This window comes from Herpailurus yagouaroundi, unplaced genomic scaffold (assembly GCF_014898765.1).
Source record: "Herpailurus yagouaroundi ecotype Mexico unplaced genomic scaffold, PumYag 139, whole genome shotgun sequence".
Taxonomy (NCBI): Eukaryota; Metazoa; Chordata; class Mammalia; order Carnivora; family Felidae; genus Herpailurus; species Herpailurus yagouaroundi.
The window spans coordinates 39,550,154-39,565,081 of NW_024412394.1; the positions used below are offsets into that span (position 1 = coordinate 39,550,154).

General features: G+C 34.4%; 1 protein-coding gene across 5 annotated transcripts in view; it reads right to left on the minus strand.

Moving 5' to 3' along the window:
- Nucleotides 1-9,195: 9,195 nt before the first annotated feature.
- The window catches only part of PHIP (PHIP subunit of CUL4-Ring ligase complex), a 139,457-nt gene continuing 133,724 nt past the window's right edge, over nt 9,196-14,928 (minus strand). For 4 of the 5 annotated variants that reach the window (XM_040474003.1, XM_040474000.1, XM_040473998.1 and 1 more), the window contains one exon: nt 9,196-14,665. In XM_040474003.1, coding sequence (XP_040329937.1) covers nt 14,028-14,665 — 638 coding nt within the window. In that variant the 3' untranslated portion in view covers nt 9,196-14,027. The remainder of the gene's footprint in view (nt 14,666-14,928) is intronic. The other variant, XM_040473999.1, reaches the window with a different exon arrangement.

Genomic DNA, 14,928 nt, shown 5'->3' on the forward strand with positions numbered 1-14,928 from the left:
AGTTCCTAGAACAAAGGATTCTACAGAAAAACAAGTGAAGGGGAGGGAGAGTCTTCAAGAATGAGAAAGAGAAAACTTTTTCAGTTTAAAGTCAAGCCTTGCTGAAGCATCAGTGTATCCATCTTAATTTCCATCCATCTTTACGTTTCTATAGCAGTTTCAGCTTCTGGTGACAAAAAGAAAGAGAAGTAGCAAACTCACTGAGCAACATTGCTATTTTGTATTTTGTGTTTTTTTTTTTTTTTTAACGTTTATTTATTTTTGAGACAGAGATAGGGGGAGGGTCAGAGAGAGAGGGAGACACAGAATCTGAAACAGGCTCCAGGTTCTGAGCTGTCAGCACAGAGCCCGATGCGGGGCTTGAACCCACCGACTGCGAGATCGTGACCTGGGCTGAAGTCGGACGCTCAACCGACTGAGCCACCCAGGCGCCCCGCAACGTTGCTATTTTGATGAATATCCTCAAAAGGAATGGCTTGAGTTAACTGTAGTTATCTTGATATCATTACAGGCCATCTGAAATATTCCAGGTGGTTAGGCCAAGTCACCAGGTTGAAGGATTTTTAAGTAGAAAAGTAGTATGATAAGAATTGTGTTTACTGAACACACACACACACTGTCAGCAAGAATGCAGAGGATGCGGGGAGCCTGGATGGCTCAGTCAGTTAAGCTTCTGACTTCGGCTCAGGTTAAGATCTCCCAGTCTGTGGGTTCAAGCGCTCCAGCTCAGAGCATGGAGCCTGGAGACTGCTTTGAATTCTGTGTCTCTTTCTCTCTCTCTGTCCCTCCCCCACTCACACTCTTTCTCTGTCTCCCCAAAATAAATAAACTTTAAAAAAAGAATGCAGGGGATGAGTTGTGGGACAAAAGCAAACACAGGAAATGATGTCTATAGCAGGGTTGTTCAGACTAGCAAAAGGCTGGAAAGGATTACCATGTCTTACTGGCAACAGTAATTAGATTTTGATAAATTCACAGGATAAGTATTATATACAGCAATGAAAATGACTGAATTATACCTTGTGTAAAAACATGAATACATTTTGAAAATATTACAAAATTATTGTCATATAAAGGGACAAAGAATGTGCCACCAAAAATGCAGGAATGAGATATAAGAGGGGTGCCTGGCCAGCTCAGTAGGTGGAGCTTGCAGCTCTTCATCTCAGGGTTGTGAGTTCAAGCCCCACATTGGGCATGGAGCCTACAGTTAGACAAGATCTAAAAGGGCGCTCAGGCTCTTTGTTAAAGAGAAATGTGATATCCGTATTTTCACTTATTGTATTTGCAACTTATTTCACAAACATCTGAGTGTTTATATTTTACAAGGCATCTATAAGCACATAAAGAACATGTTGTATAAACACATAATGCATTTGGAAGAAAATGGACTGTGAAAGCATGATCGATGGCACAAATATTACTGCGGAGATGATCTCGTTGACATATGGAATCTAAAAAAGTGGAACTCATAGAACGAGACAGTAGAGCAGTGGTTTCCAGGGGCTGAGAAGGGGATAGGGGATTGGAAGAGGCTGGTCAAAAGGCATAAGCTTTGTTATGAATAAGTTCCGGGGATCTAATTTACACAGCATGGTGATTATAGTTAATAATGTTGTATTGTGTGTGTCAAATTTGCCAAAAGAGTAGATCTTTAGTGTTCTCACTACCACAACTGAAGTAATCATGTGAGGTGATGGATGTATGCATTAACTTGACTGTGGTAATCATTTCACAATGTATACATCAAACCATCACATTACACACCTTAAATATATACAATTTTTGTCAATTATACATTAATAAGTCTAGAAAAAATAAGAATTTAAACCAAAAAGTGAGAACAAATTAACACATATTTAAAATGAAATTCCTTTTTCTTTAGCAGTATTTCACCCATTTTTGTCAAAGGAGTTAAATTGGTTATTTCTTAGACTTCTTGGAAAAATACAGCTATTAGGTAAAATTGTAAGTAAAATGGGGAGGGGTAAATAGGAAGGAGCAGGTGATACACTCTGATGTCTTTTGACACTTTCTAGCAATGACAAGATGACAGAATGAAGAATCAATATTTGTAATAATTGCCATATTATACTTGCCAAATAATTGCCAAAATTCTTGAGTGATATGTACTGTTCCAAAATAAAATTTCATTTGTAATATAGACCATTTTAACCATTCCTCTAAATTAAAAGAAACTTGTTTTAACTAGTGATCAAAAAGTTAATATGTTTATTAGCTAACTCCTGGATGATTTTAAAAACTTGTAAGAGAACACTGAAAATTTTTCTCAAAACTCAAGAAAAAGCATGTGTCTTAACTTGCCTCTCACCTAACAAAAATTATGAAAAGATTAACCCAGAGGCTAACTTCTTTTAAAGTCTTGACTGAAATGAATCTTAATTTTAAAGATGAGCCATTTTCTAAATTTTGGAATCATAATATCCAAAATGTAATATCCATTACAATTGTTTGTATAATACTTTCATGTTTCTAAAATTTTGGAATCATAATACCCAGCAAATGTAATATCCATTACAATTGTTTGTACAATACTTTCATGTTTCTAAAATAAAGTCTAGTTTTTGCATACCAAGGCTATTAGTAGGCAGGCATCCAAACTGAGGAAAGAAAATGTCAGACTGCAAGGTCTATTTATGCAGTTATAATCTGACATTTCTGTATTATGTCTAGTGTGTTTTAGGTTGTTCTGCCTAAGTTCCATTTCTGCAAGTGTCCTGGTTGATGGCCTCTATCGTGTAAAAAGTTAATTCAAGGTTGGGGTGCCTGGGTGGCTCAATTGGTTGAGCATCCAACTTCAGCTCACATTATGGTAGGTGGGTTTGAGCCCCACGTTGGGCTCCCTGCTGTCAGCGTGGAGCCTGCTTCAGATCCTCTGTCTCCCTCTTTCTGTGCTCCTCCCCGTCCACATGCTCGCTCTCTCTCTCTCTCTCTAAGATAACAAACATTAAAAAAATTTAATTCAAGGCAACACTCCTAAACAGTTTTAAAGCTTTCTGTGATATATGGCACATACAGAATTGCTCTCAAGATTTCTAGTGAATCATCCATTGCCTATATGAATGATGGAACAACTCCCTTGTAAGGTGATTATGACACTTGGCTTAATAAGCTGAATAAATTTTACTGATACTAATAATATTAACAAGTTATAGTTTTTATATCTTAGGTATTATAGACAGAATTGTCACCATGTTTGACATACGAACCTCTGGCCACATCATATGGGTCATGGGATACTGGGTTGCATATCATGAATTAAATTATGAACAACTGAGATTAGCAGAAAAACATAGTGAAGGACTGAGAGTCTGCATTCCTAACATTGCAATACATCAAGAGGTTAGGAGTGATGGAAATAATGTAGCAAAAATGTTACACTGAACTTCGACTAAAATAAAGCCAAAGCTCTTCAGCTGCTTAAGCATATTGTGTTGGCCTTGAGAATGCACCTTGAAGAATTCCAACTACAGGGAACTTAATAGGCCAGGGGCCCCCACAGCCACACTCTGAACTCCATTGCTGCATTTGTGCCATAGATCCATCTTCCTGGGGCTGCTTCCAGCCAATATTGGCATGCAGGGATACTAAAGCAGGTGCATACATACCTGGGAGATGGGGGTGGGGGGGGACTCCTCTGGTGGTCAACTTTGGTTCAAGGACTCCCACTTGTCCTGCTGAACTTCCTTAGACTACACAGCAAAGATAATTTTTTAAGTTTATTTATTTTGAGAGAGAGAAAAGAGAGTGCACATACGCACACACATGGGTGCAAGTGGGAGAGGAGCAGAGAGGGGGAGAGAGAGAATCCCAAGCAGGCTTTGTGCTGTCAGTGCAGAGCCCAGTGAGGGACTTGAACTCATGAACCGTGAGATCGTGACTTAAGCAGAGATCAAGAGTCTGACAACCTCCTGAGCCACTGAGGCACCCCACTCAAAGGTACTCTCATCCAAACTTACTTCCCTCTCTCCTTCATCTGGGGTCACACTTACATTGCATCTGATGGATCTCAGCTTTTCCTAGCTCCCTCCCAATTTTCTTTCAGAGGCATTTCCTTTATTCAAATCCTTACATGTTTAATCCCATCTTGGTGTATACTTCTTTAGAGGACTTTGACTAACGTATGTCTAGAAATATACTGTTGGGGATTAACAGTAATGTGATCCATGACAGATTAGTGATGTTTTTAATCCAAGATATCAGAAAATGATCATGGGTAGTACAAGTAGGACCTCTTGGTGGTCTGTGTCCTGGCCTTTTGTAACAAGACCTAATCTTAGAAACAATTGCCTTTAGAGCCAATATTATAAATCACAAATAGAAATCACTCATTAATCTAGTCAACTCACTTGGGAGTAGAGAGCAAGTTACTTAATCTCTGTATGTTTTAGTTTCCCTAACGTAACATGAGAATAATAATTGTACCTAACTCATAAGATTATTCTGTAGTCTAAAAAAACTACTATAGGGGGTGCCTGGCTGGTTCGGTTGGAGGAGCCTGCAACTCTTGATCTTGGGGTTGTGAATTTGAGCCCCACGTTGGGTGTAGAGATTACTTAAAAATAAGATCTTAAAAAAAAAAGAGCTGCTATATGTAAAGAATGTAGAACAGTGCTTGACACATAGTGTTTAGTGTGTTAGCGATCATTATTACTATCAGTATGAATTTGGTACTTGAGAACACGTAGATTGCAAACACAGCTAAGATAGAAAAATCTACATGTAAGTGAAAAAAGTCAGAAAAGAGATGGTCAGAGTGGTTAGAAAAAAGCTAGAGTTTGTTCATTCAGTGACATGTCTGAAAAGGGAAAGAGAACTTCTTTCATTTGCTCTAAGTTTTGCACTGTTTTTATATAGCAAGCTTATTTATTAATTGTAATTTGACATCTGGTGAATAATGTCACTTTATTTTATAAAATATGGCTACTCTACTATGATAATTTAATTAGCATTAAATTGGTTTCCTAATAGCAATGATGGAGAAATACATTCTAGACCAACCTTTCAAGTGGTCTTAGTAAGTGAGGAAGACTGGCTAAAGTAAAAGAGCAAATAGATCACCATGGGGATTAGCAAAATTTAGTGAATCATGAAAAAACAAAACTGGGACCTCAGAGTCTTTGGGATACCGCTCTAGAAGCAAATTGGCTATATACGTTTATTATTTCTCTGGGATAAATATGGCCTACACGGGTTTAATAGGGTTGTCCTTATACGATGAGAACAGCAGAAAGCTTGATGAAATTATGTTTTATAAGTCTGGATATGGTGTTTTAACTGAGTATATGAAGTCCTTTCCAAAGACTTTTAAGATTTTGGTTAAAGGTCCCACCCAGATCAAGTAAAGTTACATGTTGACTTACAGATTTTGTCTAGTAGAGTTAAAAATCATTTCTGTTTATTGGAAAAGATAACTACAAAGCTATTGTATTGGTCTGTAAAACATTAACCAGGTTTTTTATGTAATCCAGCGATCTTACCTTCCTGTGAATGAGCCCCACTTTCGTCTTTGCATGCGATTTTTTGTTTAAAAAGTGGACATTTAAAATGTCGTAATATGGTAACTGGAAACCACATTTGCCTCCCAACCCAGACTTTTTCTAGTACGTGTAGGAGACATTAAAAGCAATCTTTCTGGGGCACCTGGGTGTCTCAGTAAGTCGGGCATCCCAGTCTAGATTTCAGCTCAGGACATGATTTTACGGTTGGTGAGACTGAGCCCTGCGCTTGGGATTCTCTCTCCCTCTTTCTGTCCCTCCCCCAATCGTGTGCATGCCCATATGTGCATGTGCCCTCTCTCAAAATAAACTTTAAACATTTATTTAAAAGTTTATTTATTTTTGAGACAGAGAGAGAGAGAGCACAAGCAGGGAAGGGGGCAGAGAGAGAGACACACACACACAGAATCCAAAGCAGGTTCCAGGCTCCGAGCTGTCAGCCCAGAACCCAACATGGGGCCTGAACCCATGAACTGTGAGATCATGACCTGAGCCGAAGCTGGATGCTCAACCGACCGAGCCACCCAGGCGCCCCCAAAATAAATACATTTTAAAACAATATTTCTTACAAAAACCACTGGCTCACAAACGTCTTAAAATGGGTCCCAGTTCATATAATTAAGGTGCATCTCTGGGCAAATTAAGCTGATTTAGTAATTTTGGTTTAAAACATTTTTTTAATGTTTATTTTTGAGAGACATAAGAGGGTGAATGGTGGAGGGGCAGAGAGAGAGGGAGACACAGACTCCGATGCAGGCTCCAGACTCTGAGCTGTCAGGACAGAGTTTGAGGTGGGGCTCAAACTCATAAACCTTGAGATTGACCTGAGCCGAAGTCAGATGCTTAACTGACTGAGCCACCCAGGTGTTCCAGTAGTTTTGGTTTTAAAAGATAAACAATGGCTGCATCTTTTCTATGTATATAGTATAATCCAAGAATACATTTTATTTTTAAAATGAAGATTGGACTTGCTTTCTCAAGAGACTAATCTTAAGTCCTTAAATTTATGTCCGTCTACTAACTAGATAACCTAACATTACTTACATATTTGGAAGAAAAACATAAAATGTGTTCAAATTGAATTATGCTTCTGACAAATATTATTCATTTTTTAAGATTTTATTTTTACCCAATCTCTACATCCAACACGTGGTTCGAATTCACAACTCCATGATCAAGAGTCGTATGCTCTACCAACCAAGCCAGTCAGGTGTCCCATGACAAATGTTTTAATTAACAGTAATAACATTTCATATTATGCCAGCTTGAACATAATTTCCAAGATCCTCAGGTAACTTAAAACTTTGGACTAATATTAATGGGCAATCATTACTTATTTAATTGTAAGATTCAATACTAAAATACTGCTCGCTCAGCATAATTTCATTTACATTTGCTTCTTATATACTATGGAGTGGTTATCTTTGAGTCATGTATTTAATGAACATGTTCATTTTTGCAACGTTAAGGTTTCAAAGTTGTGTATTCATGAGCTTTGCTATTCTACAAAAATGCTTGCATATGAGTTTTCAATTACTTTCCTTTCAGTTTTCTCAGTTAAATAGTTACTTTGCTTAAAATTTGTAATTAACGTATGTAGCTGAGACCAGGAACAAATACTGATGGAAAAATACAATTAAGTATTGGAATAATACAATGAGTTTGTTTTTCAGTTTTTTCCTGAAGTGTCTATTTGCTCCAAAATATGAAAAACTGGAGTATCTAGAAGAAAAAGTAAGAGTCTAAAAAGAAACTACAAAATGTACTACAAAATTTCCCCAGTTTTGATGCACTTATTCACAAGGGAGAGAAGAGCGTGTGAAAACTTTATTGCCAAGTACTTATGTGAATACTGAACTAGAAGTTGATTTTGTTAAAATAATAAATTGTTCTTAAAGAGCTCAAAAGAAGACTAAATTGCTCTGTAACTTCTGTATAATTTGCTCAAATATCCCATATCTCATCAGAATAATTTGCTTGGCTTTAACTTTATAATGTTAATTATTAAAACAAAGATCAAAATGAAAGAACAAGTTTCCCATTTGCGATAGAGGAGTTTCCTTGAAATTGCTCTGCCTTCTAGGTTTCTTTTTAAATATTTTCTTTCACTTTTATTAAGTGGTAAACCCACTATTATTCTCAGGCACCCATGATCCTATCTTAATGAAGTGATTAAATCTCTGAAAACTTTTGATTTTGCTTTCCCAAAATTGAATCCTAAAAATTTCAAGGTATGTTTTACACAGAAACTGTCTTTGAGACTTCCCAGAGGGCCCTGGGAAAATCATAAACTTTAGTACTTTTTATTAGTAGCAAACAAATATTGCAACTCAAAACTCCCATTTTCTAAGGGTTCACAAGATTTTACACTCCCTACAATTAGGTCATGGTCACATGTACACTTACTACAATCAGCTTGCTTGGAAGTTATACATTAAATGGCTTATTTTATTTATGGACTAAACAGAAAAGCCAAGACTGATCCATGAGTACAGCGGACAATATACAAATGAGAAGTAACCATAGGCTATTTGAAATGAATTGGACCTTGGAAATTATCTAATAAAATTTTTTTTTAACTTTACAGATGAAGAAAGTAAAGCTAAATGAGATGAAAGGACTCAACTCTAAGCCTACTTCATTCCATTACGCTGCTGCCACCATGTCTAGCTAATCAGGCTAAAAGGTATTTCATTGAATCTTTCTATTCTTGTCCCAAACAAAACCGAAGAGCAATCAATACACAGTAAATGTGTTAAGTGCAGAAAGATTACAAATACAAGGTATTATACTGCAAGGGACAGAAGTCTTGTGCTTTGGGTTTTAATCTTACTGTCCTTAAATAATAGGGAAACATCCTCGAACATAAAATTGATGCTATTACAAAAAGAAACCAGTAAAAAGTGATTGCTGAAAATGAATTTTTCTTGACTGGTTCTTCTAAGTATATACCACATGTAAGTATCCATCTATTTTAGAAAGAGAGAAAAAAAAGTACCCCAGGAATGCCTACCTGCTTTCCTCAACTTAGAAATTTTAGTCATTTAAACAAAATTTCGTAGGGAGAAATGATCAATAGCACAAAAATACAAATCATCCCTTTAGCTGCTTAATCTGAATGGTCATTTATTTATTCATTTATTCATATATATTCATTATATGAATAGCCTTATATATTCTTTTTACTATAATTGGGATTCTTGGGAAGTCAATAAGCAATGCTTTCATAAATCTTATCTTGTTATAACTGCTTAACAAGTGAAATATTTCCTCATTCCTCCATTTCTTTTGCAGAAATTTTACTTCACATTTTTGAAAAAATACACAAACTGTTCCTTTGAATTATCTTACATATCTGAATACTGTATTTATCACCCAGTACAGTAACTTGCACATAGTAACAAATTAATAATTTAAAATAAAATGTACACATTAAAAGGCAAGTGACTTATTTTCAACCTTTGGTTATTTTGGAATTAGTGTACCCACAATCCTTTAACTGGCTATTAATTTTAACATTTTGGTAAATAGGGCAAAACTCTAATGCACCAGCATTTACATAATGGCTTCTTTGGTACAGTGCCTGTTGAAATTATGTACTGAGCACGTTATGTGTTACCCCCCCCCCCCACACACACACAAAAGAGCAAGTAAGAAATCAGGAGGCTCTACAAAATAGCTTAGAAAAACAAGTTTTCTATTTATTTTAAAAATAAGTTTGTAGTTACTACATTGCAGGGACAGGAATTCTTACACATACATTCTAGTTTGTATAAAAGGATTCAAAGAATTATGCATCAAAACTAACATAGAAAGTGTCCACATAACAGTAAAGAAAGGTCCAATCAATATGTACAAAAAGAAAGGGCACTGCTATTCTGGTGTGAGACTGCCGTTTATAACATGATACTTCCAGGTTTCTGGAAGGAAAAAAACAAAAACCTCAATAAAGCTAAATAATTTGTCTTTAAACTCTGTTACTTATTACATACAACAGATTTGCTTGTGTTTAACATTGTTTTCTGTACAAAATAAGTATAATTTTAATTTGAAAATGTGTCAGTTTCAACTTTAACCCTCTAGGTCAGTTACTTTTAAAAAATTGAGCTACATTCTACACGTCTAAATATCGTGTGACAGGATTTAACAGTTTTCTAAAAGATCTTTAATAAGACCTCATCTTCTTGCAGTTTTAATATGGTCCAAAAATGTAACTTTGTATTTTGCCTCAATTTATAGTTTATCATTGTGATTAATCAACACACACAATCTTAAAAGTCATGAGCATGTGTGTGCCTCTGTATCCTATCGTGTACTATATATCATCTCAAACCTATTCTCTTAGCTCCTTAAATGTAGAAACTCATAGCCACCCACTATTACGTTTTTGGTTTGTGCCATATAAAGGTTAATTTCCTGATGGTTTTATCTGCATTAAAAGAAGTACTTCAACACAGAGCTATCAAAACTAAAAATAATATATACTTATAGCTCATAATATTTTCTAATTGTTTTACTGTAGTGTGTACAAGATTTATCTCTGGAGCGCCAAAGGTGGTACTTACAGTCTTCTAACTCAATTTGACCTCTTCTTAGTTACTGTACATAGTACATCATTGGGAGTGCTTAGCTTAGTATAATTAAGAACATAAGTAGTTTCTTAGTAAATGTAATATTCAGTTCAAATCACTTGGAAATTTGGGGAACTTTGGAGAAGTGCAAGGAGGAAAGTAAGGAAAAGGTGTATTTTTCTAATTTTAATAGGAAAATAAATTCTCACCTAAACATAACTAAACCACATCACAACCTGTTATGTAAAAAGTACTTTCTTAGTATGGGGGTAATTCACAGAACGTATAAGTACTTCCCCTTTTATGACTCTACAACCATGTATTTCCTGCATATAAGAATGCTTATAGCCCTTTAAACACTCAAGTATCTTGGTCCTTTCAACCTACTCAAAAATTAACCTCAGGTGAATAAAAACATTCAGAATAACAATTTGCTTTTAGTTGACATTTGAGAGATACAAGCTATGTTTGTATAAAGTGGAATGCTAGAATTAAACATCAGCAAGAAGAACTGATTTATATTATTAATCATATTTTAAAACATGTAAATGTGAATACAACATAAGCAAAATGTTATTTGAATATGTCTGTTAAAATGTCTGATTAATATACTACACTCCAGATAAGGGTCAGTTCTAGGTGTTAACACACATGTGCTGCGTGAGGATCTTTTTGCAGACCAGTCTATCTTAACGCAATTCATTTCCAAGCGATACTAAATTCTGCCAAACTCGTATTTCAGATGTGACATGATCAAGCCCACAACAATTCTATACAGTTACTCTAATTAAATTTAAGGAGGAAGATAGTTTCATAATAATGTTAACAAAGAGCCTTCAAATTTGTGAAGCTGTGCCAATAATGAAAACAATGGAAACAAGACCAACAAATCTTTAGTACATAAATTTAAGCAGAAAACAGGATAAAATTTTAAGAAAGTATAGATCTATTGCCCAGAGTTATGAGACTGTAATTAGATTGAATGATTTATACTGCTCATTTGCAACATTTTATAATTTTATAAGATTTGATTGGGACTGGAGACTACCAGGTGGAGAGATTAGGTACTTAAAAATACAGAAATTGACTTATATTTTCCATGTATGTAATAAGTTATATTTCTGAAGCTTTCAATAAACTTGAGGTTTTTATTGCTCACCTAAGACAACTGCCAAATTTTCTTTTGGCCTACAAAGAATACATACATGGTGTCACTGTCTTAAAGAGGGTAATTTTTTCCAATACTTTTGATATCTGGTCAAACAGAACAAAAATACGGTGATGACATAAATTTCTCAATTCAACTTTTGCAACGTATAGAAGCTAAATTATAAAAATATAAAATCTAAATATATCTGATATTACTAATACATTTTTAAATGTTTTAATTACAAAGAATCTGAATCCATGTCATTTTTGCTTTACTAAGAAACCAATGTCTAATAATGTCCAAATAAGGTCATAAATATACAGTGTCTTTAGAACAGAAATAATACATTTACTTGTTGCATGTAAGATGGTAATTATTCATTTCTTTGCTCAAGAGTTAGAACTAATCCATACATCATATTAGAGGTATATTCCATCTCTAAGACTGTGTACGCTCTTCCTTTTTCTGTACACACCTTAAAACTGTACACTTATTTTTTACAAAAATGGATTTATAGTCTATTTTTTTTTCCAACACAATGCAGATAACATCAGGAAATTACATGTTTCAAACAGATTGCCTTCAAAAGCAACAAATTACTTTAATGACTTAAATTTCAAACATACACATTATTCTCAATAATGGTGTAACTGAAAGACTCATTTTACTATACAACCAAGCCATCCATTTCTGCATTATGAAGAGTTTAACTACTGACTTTTAATTATATAGTTAAATATATTTGTTAGAAAAAAATAAATATACAAAAAACCTGAAAAATTTGAAATTATTTTTCAACTGCAAAATCACAGCAATCCAGTTAAGATCTGGAAAATGGTTTACTTAATTTCACAGGAGGTTTTCTGTACAAATTTAGGTACAAATGATCTAAAAAGCCCAAATGCATCACTTTCCACTGTTCTTCAAGACAATTAAATGACGGCTAACATTTATCCCTACCAGAAATAAGTAAAGAAATAATTATGTAATGTATTTTGCCAAGGTTCAATTAAAGACTTTATTTTTCTACATCAGGGTCATGCTGATACAGATTTTCCCATCCTCACTTTTTAAAAATGTAGTATCTGAAAATTTTGGTTACATTTTTGTACCATACCAGTCCTCAGAAAATACTACATTCTTTAAACTTTTAAAAAAATGGACAATTTTTAAACAATAGAAATGGTATTTATGTTGGTTTTTAAGGTATAAAATAACTACTGTACCATAAACAAATAAATAACTGCTTTCCTTTTCCATAGCAGTACATATAGCAATACATTCTCCTAAGTCATATAGTTATCATTTACAATAGACAACTCAATTTTACTAATGATGCAAAAAATAATAGAATACAAGGCACAATCATTAAATGGAATTTTTCTTTAGGGTGTATATTGACATACCAGCGTGATAAGGATACCATAAAAAGTGCAGAAAAAACACAATGTGCAATGAGACCACTGTATAAAACATGATTGCATAAAAAGTGATTTGGCCTATTTTAACCTTTAATAATTGAAAATAACCAATCTTCCCCTTAAAATTAAACTATAAAGTATGACATTTTAAAATTATTTTTATTCTACCACTATCTAAAAAATCCTGAAAAAAGAATTTATACCTGGGTAATAGTATATAAGTATGTGTTTGTATATATATTTAATTATACCCATTTATCAATATATACACATACACACACAGACACATTTCTTTGTAAGTCATTTTAGCCTATTAGATATGTCTAAAGTTTAGAAACGACATTAATCCAGATCAACAAGTAAACATCAAATCCCATACCTTTTTCCTGTATTCTCCTTGAATCCTTTAACCACTTAAACATTTTCTCTAAAACATCTCTGTCAAAGGACCCACCAGTGCATTATTTTCTACTATTAAGTACCAAAAAAAGATACATCTCAGCATAACTCTTTTTAATAACGTGCTCTTTAGAATAATATATAGCCTTTCCAATATTGAAAAGTGTATGCTGTCCTGACAGTCAAAAACAGGCTTTCCACTGCACTGATTCTCAGTCTTTGGCACAATAAACAGAGATTGAGTGATTGATATAAGAATCAAGGTCTGAAAAATTAGACAGTCAAATGTTTTCCAATGTGGATATGTTTCCTTTCCATCAGTACATTTTCTCTTATGTTTGGCAGAAATGGAATACAGCAAAAGCCTCATCTAGATTCTTTGTAGATGAACAATCTATAGTTAAATTAAACTTTTTAGGGTTATCAAATGGTGGGAATTTTTATATTTATCTTTAGAGGAAACACACTTCTGAATTTACTGCTACTCTGGTAACATCTGTCTTCCTAGGGGCACGACCTTCTGTATCAATAGAAATGTACCTGGCTTGGTCAAAAATAATTCATTTTAACATGAAATGCTCTATCACTAGGAATATTATGCTCCTTAAGAGTATAGCAGAACTGTCTTTTCCAGAAATAAACTGGGAATTCATTATAGGTCCTCAATTTCTTTTGTTTCAAACAGTGAATGAAATGAATGTTGAAATGCATAACCTATCTAAAGGCAATAAATAGCAAACATTTAAAATATATATGTATATATTTATATATATATATATATTCATTTAAAGAAGTGAAGTGTCTTGTAAGTTTGTTTGTTTTTTTTTGTTTTTTTTTTGTTTTTTTTTTTTTGCAAATCAAAACATTCCCTAATCCACCATAGCAGCAAGGAAGCAGAAGCCTTAGTTCTACGTATTCCTTAACTGTACCTGCTTTATGATTTTGAAGTAAAATATTTTGGTACACGTTACCAACCAATTAAATTAGCTTTTGCTTTTTCAGTCAACTTTCGGACTCGTCCTCTACTAGAAGTTCCAAAAGTCAAAGAGGTGTCTTCGAACAACAGCTGCCTTTGCTCCTCTTCAGAATCATCCTCATTATAGAAAGCTGTCCTTCGACCTTGGTTTCTAGTTCTCATGTGGGGTTCAGAGCCTTTAAGTTCCTCAAACTCTTCTTCCTCATCCATAGGATCATCTGTCTTTTTTCGGTTACTTCTCCTTAGCATTTTAACACTTGTAGGAACTATGAGATCTGAATCTAGTTTTTGTGTCTTCATCTTCCTTTTCGGTTTTCTGCCTCCACGACTTTTTTTCTGTAACAGATCCTCCTTTACAGTATTAGTTTCAGAAAGAAAACTGCATGTTGAAGAAGGAACTACTTCGTCTCTGATTGAATGTACATTATTTTGCTCTGAGTTTTCTGGCTTTGCATACTGTAGTTTTTTGGGCTTTCTACCCCTTTTCTTGTGTATAACTTCACCACTATTGGTGTTAACTTCTACCTTAGGCTTCCTTCCAGGTCCTCTCTTTACAAGTTTAGATGGCTGCCCTCCATGGCCATTTACTTGAATGCTTCCTGGTACAAGAGCATTGTTCCTGCAATCTGCTAAAAATGAACAACAGTACACTTAACATAGGGAATTGCTTTTTTTATTTGACTCTCAAACTAGTCATAAGGACACTGCTATACTTACGTAAGCACGTAATTCTAATCTTTGTTTTTACTAAAATGAGAAAAGGAACTAACAGAAGGCTAATAGTTTAATGATATTATCTTCTACCTAAAACTCAGAGGAAGAAAGACCCTTAATGAAATCATTAATGACCTCACATGAGGGAAATGACACTCAGCAAGTAACCTGTTAACAT